The sequence below is a fragment of the Ranitomeya imitator genome, chromosome 2 (assembly GCF_032444005.1).
Source record: "Ranitomeya imitator isolate aRanImi1 chromosome 2, aRanImi1.pri, whole genome shotgun sequence".
NCBI lineage: Eukaryota > Metazoa > Chordata > Amphibia > Anura > Dendrobatidae > Ranitomeya > Ranitomeya imitator.
The window spans coordinates 569,599,472-569,609,598 of NC_091283.1; the positions used below are offsets into that span (position 1 = coordinate 569,599,472).

A 10,127-nucleotide genomic window follows, 5' to 3' on the forward strand; every position below is an offset into this window, starting at 1 on the left:
TGACATCCCTTCAGATATTTGTAGACAGCTATTAAGTTTCCTCTTAGCCTTCTTTTTTGGCAAGCTAAATATTCCCAGATCCTTTAACTGATTATAATGGGTATGAGTGTGTCAGCGTCGCCAGTACGTGTGAAAACTGTCACCACACGTACTGCAAACATGGGCATAAGAAGGTTACACCACGTGGCTAGCACACCACTATAGAGAAATCTTGCACATACTGATGAAACCACTGGCTAGCTTTCCCTTACCGAGAACATAACACGGAGAGGGCTGCAGAATGTAGTATGCTGACGCATACCAACAATCCTGGGATATAAGTGAGTAAAATAAATATAAAATCTCCTGGGAGCTGATCACACTGCGAATAGCTTTAAAGCATCAAATCTGGAAGCAGCAGCCAGGCTTATCTATCCATCCGGAGAGCTCACCATTTCTGCTCTGCCACCCCACCTATATTTTACAAGTCTCCCACACTCCATCGTAAGGTATGTGCGCACAGGGTTCTTTGAAGCAGGGTCACTCTGAAAAACACCTGAAGAAAGCAAAAACACTTGAATGACTTTTCCTGATGTAAAACCATTATCTGTTCAGTCTTTCCAGCGTTTTTCTTGGGCTCTAAGGGTATGTTCACACGTTCAGGATTTCCATCCTTTTTTTTTCAGGACAGTTTTTTTAAAAAACTGCAGCTCTTGGCAGAAAACGCAGGTCCTTTTTTTGTCCTTTTTTGATGCGTTTTTTTATCCTTTTTTTATGCAGTTTTCTATGCAGAGACTGTGTGTTTCCTAGGAAGCTTTTTAGGGCTAAAATGGCTGAAAATACCCTAACCCTACCCCTACCCCTACCCCTACCCCTATTCTAACCTTAGTGAAAAAAAAAAAAAAAAATTCTTAATTTTTTTATTGTCCCTACCAATGGGGGTGACAAAGTGGGGGGGGGGGGGTGTCATTTACTATTTTTTTATTTTGATCACTGAGATAGGTTACATCTCAGTGATCAAAATGCACTTTGAAGCGAATCTGCCGGCCGGCAGATTCGGCGGGCGCACTGCGCATGCGCCCGCCATTTTGCAAGATGGCGGCGCCCAGGGAGAAGACGGCCGGACGGACACCGAGACGCCGGGTAAGTATAAGGGGGGGAGATTAGGGCACGGGGGGGGCATCGGAGCACTGGGGGGGGGGGCATCGGAGCACGGGGGGGGGGGGGGGGATCGGAGCACGGGGGGGCGGGATCGGAGCACGGGGGGGCAGCCACACTCCACCCACGCACTTCCGCCCGCTCCCCCGCACTTCCTGCTGCAGCGGTTCTGCACATCAAATCGCAGTAAAACCCGCAGATATATTTTTGATCTGCGGGTTTTACTGCGATTTTGACCTCACAATGGAGGTCTATGGGTGCAGAACCGCTGCGGTTCAGGAAAAAGAAGTGACATGCTCCTTCTTTTTTGCCGCAGCTATTCTGCGCGGCTTTTTAAACGAAATTACGGACCATGTGCACAGCAGTGACTGTTTTCCATAGGGTTACATTGTTATGTACCCTGCATGGAAAACTGCTGCGGAACCGCAGCGGCAATACCGCTGCGGTTCCGCAGTAAAAAACGCACTGTGTGAACATGGCCTAGATGTGAGGCCGAGTGCATACAATCCGGAAGTGGCAGCACTTTGGACACACCGCATATTCACTGCGTCCAAAGCGCTGCCGTCTATTGAACACAAGTGAATCCGCATGTCACGGACCTTGAGAAAGACACTCGTATGTGGGTCTAGCACCTACCTTGCCTGACTACTTGCTTCATGGGGGGCGACTGCCATTTTAGGTGAGGGTGAAGTATTTGTCGCACCAGCACCATGGCCCCTCTGAGGTAATTCTTCCAGTGCCTCCCTTTAGCCTGATGGTTCATTTTCAGGTTATTGTGATTATGTCTTGTGAAAAACTCTTTTCTATTGGATTGACTGTATTGATATTATGCTACTTTTGTGATAACAGCACGTATACATTCTATAACTCATATTAGGTTATATTTATCCAACATATATTAAGGGTTTAAAAAGGCCCTGAGTGCATTTGTTGCATGAAGCACTGTGGCATGTAGGTTTTTGAGTATTAGGCTATGTGCACACGTTCAGGTTTTTTTGCGTTTTTTTCGCGATAAAAACGCTATAAAAACTAATTAAACATGCATACATTATGCATCCTATCATTTAGAATGCATTCTGCATGTTTTGTGCACATGATGCGTTTTTTTTTCCGCGAAAAAAAAAAACGCATCGCGGTAAAAAAAAAAAGCAGCATGTTCATTAATTTTGCAGATTTTCTGCGTTTTTCCAACTATTCTATGCATTTGTGAAAACACGCGAAAAAAAAAACGCATCAAAAACACGTCAAAAACGCATGCAGATTTCTGGCAGAAATGTCCGTTTTTTGTCAGGAAAATTTCTGCAAGAAATCCTGACGTGTGCACATACCCTTATACTCACCATTGTATGACCCATACCTCTTTGTTTGCTGTCCAAAAAGGGACTTTTCAATGTCTTTAATTTATTTGTATGTGGCTGCTTCCAATAAAAAGATTTTTGCATTGTCCTCGATTTGGTGATGCATATGCTTTTCTTCTCCTTTGGTGACTACATGCCTTATATGCATTAGGTGATCCCAGTGAAATTACATTAGCTGATGGTGCCCGTTTACATATACCGTATTGTTCATTTGCGTTACTTACGCTCACAGTCAGCAGGATACTGAATTGCTATTTAAAAAAAGGAGAATAAGAAATGTAACCCTTCCCCCACCCCCCCAAAAAAAAACACACTAGAAGTCTAATTTAGGAAGCATTTATGACATTCTCAGTTTCAATTCTCCTATTCACAATACATAAAATGCCGCCTATCTTCTTAATAACCCTGAAGGAACAGACAGAAATCTTGTCCAGGAGCAGTAAGTGTTCTAACCAGACATCTTTAGTTTCGGGCTTGTGTCTGCACATCTTATAATACAGGACGCTGACATGGCCGTGTGTCTGCACGCAGCGCTGTTTCCTGACAACCAAGTCATTGGGAGGAAGCGTGTTGTCTGCCAGCTTTTGCACCCTACCACGGATAGTTATCAGCTATTGTCCGCTTTTGCACCCTACCACGGATAGTTATCAGCTATTGTCGGCTTTTGCACCCTACCACGGATAGTTATCAGCTATTGTCCGCTTTTGCACCTTACCACGGATAGTTATCAGCTATTGTCCGCTTTTGCACCCTACCACGGATAGTTATCAGCTATTGTCAGCTTTTGCACCCTACCACGGATAGTTATCAGCTATTGTCAGCTTTTGCACCCTACCACGGATAGTTATCAGCTATTGTCGGCTTTTGCACCCTAACACGGGTAGTTATCCGTGTTGGGGTGCAAAAGCCGACAATAGCTGATAGTTATCAGCTATTGTCCGCTTTTGAACCCTACCACGGATAGTTATCAGCTATTGTCGGCTTTTGCACCCTACCACGGGTAGTTATCAGCTATTGTCCGCTTTTAAACCCTACCACGGATAGTTATCAGCTATTGTCGGCTTTTGCACCCTACCACGGGTAGTTATCAGCTATTGTCCGCTTTTGAACCCTACCACGGGTAGTTATCAGCTATTGTCCGCTTTTGAACCCTACCACGGGTAGTTATCAGCTATTGTCGGCTTTTGCACCCTACCACGGGTAGTTATCAGCTATTGTCGGCTTTTGCACCCTAACACGGATAGTTATCAGCTATTGTCCACTTTTGCACCCTACCACGGATAGTTATCAGCTATTGTCCGCTTTTGCACCCTACCACGGATAGTTATCAGCTATTGTCGGCTTTTGCACCCTACCACGGATAGTTATCAGCTATTGTCCGCTTTTGCACCCTACCACGGATAGTTATCAGCTATTGTCAGCTTTTGCACCCTACCACGGATAGTTATCAGCTATTGTCGGCTTTTGCACCCTAACACGGGTAGTTATCAGCTATTGTCCGCTTTTGAACCCTACCACGGGTAGTTATCAGCTATTGTCAGCTTTTGCACCCTACCACGGATAGTTATCAGCTATTGTCGGCTTTTGCACCCTAACACGGGTAGTTATCAGCTATTGTCCGCTTTTGAACCCTACCACGGGTAGTTATCAGCTATTGTCCACTTTTGCACCCTACCACGGATAGTTATCAGCTATTGTCCGCTTTTGCACCCTACCACGGATAGTTATCAGCTATTGTCGGCTTTTGCACCCTACCACGGATAGTTATCAGCTATTGTCCGCTTTTGCACCCTACCACGGATAGTTATCAGCTATTGTCAGCTTTTGCACCCTACCACGGATAGTTATCAGCTATTGTCAGCTTTTGCACCCTACCACGGATAGTTATCAGCTATTGTCGGCTTTTGCACCCTAACACGGGTAGTTATCAGCTATTGTCCGCTTTTGAACCCTACCACGGGTAGTTATCAGCTATTGTCAGCTTTTGCACCCTACCACGGATAGTTATCAGCTATTGTCGGCTTTTGCACCCTAACACGGGTAGTTATCAGCTATTGTCCGCTTTTGAACCCTACCACGGGTAGTTATCAGCTATTGTCCACTTTTGCACCCTACCACGGATAGTTATCAGCTATTGTCCGCTTTTGCACCCTACCACGGATAGTTATCAGCTATTGTCGGCTTTTGCACCCTACCACGGATAGTTATCAGCTATTGTCCGCTTTTGCACCCTACCACGGATAGTTATCAGCTATTGTCAGCTTTTGCACCCTACCACGGATAGTTATCAGCTATTGTCGGCTTTTGCACCCTACCACGGATAGTTACCAGCTATTGTCGGCTTTTGCACCCTAACACGGGTAGTTATCCGTGTTGGGGTGCAAAAGCCGACAATAGCTGATAGTTATCAGCTATTGTCCGCTTTTGAACCCTACCACGGATAGTTATCAGCTATTGTCCGCTTTTGCACCCTACCACGGATAGTTATCAGCTATTGTCAGCTTTTGCACCCTACCACGGATAGTTATCAGCTATTGTCGGCTTTTGCACCCTAACACGGGTAGTTATCAGCTATTGTCCGCTTTTGAACCCTACCACGGGTAGTTATCAGCTATTGTCGGCTTTTGCACCCTACCACGGGTAGTTATCAGCTATTGTCGGCTTTTGCACCCTACCACGGATAGTTATCAGCTATTGTCCACTTTTGCACCCTACCACGGATAGTTATCAGCTATTGTCCGCTTTTGCACCCTACCACGGATAGTTATCAGCTATTGTCGGCTTTTGCACCCTACCACGGATAGTTATCAGCTATTGTCGGCTTTTGCACCCTACCACGGATAGTTATCAGCTATTGTCCGCTTTTGCACCCTACCACGGATAGTTATCAGCTATTGTCAGCTTTTGCACCCTACCACGGATAGTTATCACCTATTGTCGGCTTTTGCACCCTACCACGGGTAGTTCTCACCTATTGTCGGCTTTTGCACCCTACCACGGGTAGTTATCATCTATTGTCGGCTTTTGAACCCTACCACGGGTAGTTATCAGCTATTGTCGGCTTTTGCACCCTACCACGGGTAGTTATCAGCTATTGTCGGCTTTTGAACCCTACCACGGGTAGTTATCAGCCATTGTCGGCTTTTGCACCCTACCACGGGTAGTTATCAGCTATTGTCGGCTTTTGCACCCTAACACGGAGAGTTATCAGCTATTGTCCGCTTTTGCACCCCAACACGGATAGTTATCAGCTATTGACCACTTTTGCACCCTACCACGGATAGTTATCAGCTATTGTCGGCTTTTGCACCCTACCACGGGTAGTTATCAGCTATTGTCCTCTTTTGCACCCTACCAAGGGCAGTTATTAGTGATGAGCGAGTATACTCGTTGCTCGGGTGGTCTCTAATATTTGTAGTGCTCGGAGAGTTAGTTTTCGTCGTCTCAGCTGCATGATTTACAGCTGCTGGACAGCCTGAGTACATGTGGGAATTCCCTAACAAACAGGCATTCCTCACATGTATTCAGGCTGTCTAGTAGCTGTAAATCATGCAGTGGCGGCAATGAAAACTAAATCTCCGAGCAGTCACAAATACTAGAAGACCACCAGAGCATGCTTGGGAAAACCTGAGCAACGAGTATACTCGCTCATCACTAGTAGTTATCAGCTATTGTCGGCTTTTGCACACTACCACGGGTAGCTATCAGCTATTGTCAGCTTTTACGCCCTACCATGGGTAGTTATCAGCTATTGTGTGGTGAATTCTTTACCATAGATTTACCTATTATTAGAACTTGCTCAAACTATTAATCTTGGGGTAGGGCTCAAAAGCTGCTAAATGGAGTAACACAAAGGCACCGAATGAGGTCCGACATTCATCAAATCGTTGTGACTTCCATTATAACCAAAAGCCACAACGCAGACAAGAACAAAGCAGTACAGAACCTTTTCAGCTGCTCAAAGTGTGACAATGCTTTTAAAGGGAATCTCTAAGGTTTCTGACACCAGCATGATGTAGAGGCAGAGACCCTGATTCCACCAAGAGATCAATTATTTTACTGGGAGATGGAATTACAATCTATTCTGCTGCAGATCTAGCAGTGCTCTTGAACACTGAACTGTGTATAATCTCGCCGACACCACTGATTGCCAGCTTTGTGTGTACACTGGGCATTTAGAGAAAGCTGCCAATCATTGGTGGGGGTTACACAGAGCAGTGGACTAGGAGGCATGTGACACCTAGTCCTGTAGTGCTAAAATCCATATTTTATCAGCAGGAAGTTAAACAGCAACACACAGCCTAGTAAGTGATACATCATGAGAATCAAGGTCTCTGCCCCTACACCATGCTGCTCTCAGATAACAAACACCTGCTGACAGATTCCCTTTACAAAATTAAATAAAACACATGATGGGCCCTTAAGAATGGTGGGGACCTGAGTACTGAGCCACACAATAGTATTGATTTCTAGACTTTCACTCCTTTTTACACCTCTCACATAGTTTAAGAAAAATAACAAACATACAGTACAGACCGAAAGTTTGGACACACCTTCTTTAAAGATTTTTCTGTATTTTCATGACTATGAAAGTTCTAAATTCACACTGAAGGCATCAAAACTATGAATTAAAACATGTGGAATTTTATACTTAACAAAAAAGTGTGAAACAACTGAAATTATATCTTATATTCTAGGTTCTTCAAAGTAGCCACCTTTTACTTTGATGACTGCTTTGCACACTCTTGGCATTCTCTTGATGAGCTTCAAGAGGTAGTCACCGGAAATGGTTTTCACTTCACAGCTGTGCCCTGTCAGGTTTAATAAGTGGGATTTCTTGCCTTATAAATGGGGTTGGGACCATCAGTTGTATTGAGCAGAAGTCTGGTGGATACACAGTTGATAGTCCTACTGAATAGACTGTTAGAATTTGTATTATGGCAAGAAAAAAGCAGCTAAGTAAACAAAAACGAGTGACCTTCATTTCTAAAAGTAATGATGGCCAGTCAGTCCGAAAAATTGGGAAAACTTTGAAAGTGTCCTCAAGTGCAGTTGCAAAAACCATCAAGCGCTACAAAGAAACTGGCTCACATGAGGACCACCCCAGGAAAGGAAGACCAAGAGTCACCTCTGCTTCTGAGGATAAGTTTATCCGAGTCACCAGCCTCAGAAATCGCAGGTTAACAGCAGCTCAGATTAGAGACCAGGTCAATGCCACACAGAGTTCTAGCAGCAGACACATCTCTACAACAACTGTTAAGAGGAGACTTTGTGCAGCAGACCTTCATGGTAGAATAGCTGCTAGGAAACCACTGCTAAGGACAGGCAACAAGCAGAAGAGACTTGTTTGGGCTAAAGAACACAAGGCATGGACATTAGACCAGTGGAAATCTGTGCTTTGGTCTTAGTCCAAATTTGAGATCTTTGGTTCCAACCATCGTGTCTTTGTGTGACGCAGAAGAGGTGAACAGATGGACTCTACATACCTGGTTCACACCGTGAAGCATGGAGGAGGAGGTGTGATGGTGAGGGGGTGCTTTGCTGGTGACACTGTTGGGGATTTATTCAAAATTGAAGGCATACTGAACCAGCATGGCTACCACAGCATCTAGCAGCGGCATGCTATTCCATCCGGTTTGCGTTTAGTTGGACCATTTTCAACAGGACAATAACCCCAAACACACCTCCAGGCTGTGTAAGGGCTATTTGACCAAGAAGGAGCGTGATGGGGTGCTACGCCAGATGACCTGGCCTCCACAGTCGCTAGACCTGAACCCAATCGAGATGGTTTGGGGTGAGCTGGAATGCAGAGTGAAGGCAAAAGGGCCAACAAATGCTAAGCATCTCTGGGAACTCCTTCAAGATTGTTGGAACACCATGTCCGGAGACTACCTCTTGAAGCTCATGAAGAGAATGCCAAGAGTGTGCAAAGCAGTCATCAAAGCAAAAGGTGGCTACTTTGAAGAACCTAGAATATAAGACATAATTTCAGTTGTTTCACACTTTTTTGTTAAGTATATAATTCCACATGTGTTAATTCATAGTTTTGATGCCTTCAGTGTGAATGTACAATTTTCATAGTTATGAAAATACAGAAAAATCTTTAAATGAGAACGTGTGTCCAAACTTTTGGTCTGTACTGTAGGTACGCACGTTCATGATCCTTTTTTTTTCACAGATCAAACATACCTATGGCCCGTGAGTCCGCAAAAAACAAACAAAAAATAAATAAAAAAAATCACAGACAGGTCTGTTTCTGATCATACATCAAAATAACCAGTCTATGGGTCCCTGAAAAATCAGCCGACACACATGGGTCAGTTTTTAGCTTTCCAATGAATAGTAGAAACTTTACAAGTTATTGTTTCCATGTGAAATTCATTGATGAAATACTGCTACTAAACACTGAAATAGTGATGAAAATCTGATCCAAAATAGTGAGAAAAGTGGCTGACATCTTAACGAGGCCTAAATGATGGCGAGGACCACACGGAGTGCGATATTTATTACAGAAGGTGAGATAGAAATTGAGCAGTTTCCCATAGCAACCAACCAGGTCACTGCGTTCATACCCAGAAATAAATGAGTAATCTGATTGGCTGCCGCGGGAGCTGTGTACCTCTTTGTACTAGTTTGGAGCGACCTGCCCAGCCCTGCCCCAATACAATCGGTGATGCGGTCATTGTGCAGGACGCGGCGTCGGCTGACAATCACAGGAAACGTGTGACCCCACACGGGGCGATCCCTGGGCTCTGCTCCGATAAAAGACGTCGTATTCTAAAGGATTATCTGTCAGTGAGCGCTAAAGGCCCAGTGCTGCAGACCTGAAGGGTAGCACCACCAGGAGATGGGGGTCCTCCTCCTCTACCCGCCGGGGTTAGCCTGCAGGCAGCGATCTGGAGATGCACTACAGCCCCCATCATTACGCCAGATGAGGGTGCCTCTGTCATTCATCGCTATCCCCTGACACTCAGGCACCAGTGTTTGCTTACTGACATGCTATAACATACATCAGTGACCGCTGCAGACAATCACAGGCCTCGTCTGTAATGCCTGTAGGCACAGAACAAGAGTGGTGAGGCCAGCAATTGCCTGCAGCGGTCACATGGGTGTATGGCAAACAGAAGCCGGCGGGGACCCCTGGGAAGGAGGCAATCACACCGAGAGGTAACGTGTTGTGTGTCCTGCACAGTCCCCTGTGTGCCCAGCTGACAGACAGGTGCGAGCACGGGAGCCGCCTACCTGGCATCCTCGGGTCAGCCCGCACCCGGTCAGCTGTCCCCGCCGGACCCGATGTAGTATATTCTCCACCCGGCAGTTCCCCGGGCCCAGGCGAGGAAACGCGGCCCCCGCAGCGGCCATGGATTCGTCCACTGCCGAACAACGGGAAGTGTGGATTGTAAACCGGATACAGCGCCCCCCACCGGCCAGCACAGCGGAACCCAGCGCAAAGCACATTGGGAAACGCAGTCCTGGAAGGGACTGGATGTGAAAGACACGCCATACCGGAAGTGAGCCGCAGTGGCTTCTGGGAGTTGGAGTCTATGTGCGTACATGTACATACAGTACATGTACATAGTGTGTTTATGTATGTGTGCATATATAGTGTGTACATGTATCTACATCTACATA

General features: G+C 45.7%; 1 protein-coding gene across 1 annotated transcript in view; it reads right to left on the bottom strand.

Annotated features, from left to right (window-relative positions):
- TRPC4AP (transient receptor potential cation channel subfamily C member 4 associated protein) overlaps nucleotides 1–9,921 on the bottom strand; it is a 54,432-nt gene extending 44,511 nt beyond the window's left edge. Inside the window, exon 1 of the mRNA XM_069752135.1 lies at nucleotides 9,738–9,921. Coding sequence (XP_069608236.1) covers nucleotides 9,738–9,857 — 120 coding nt within the window. The 5' untranslated portion in view covers nucleotides 9,858–9,921. The remainder of the gene's footprint in view (nucleotides 1–9,737) is intronic.
- Nucleotides 9,922–10,127: the final 206 nt, after the last annotated feature.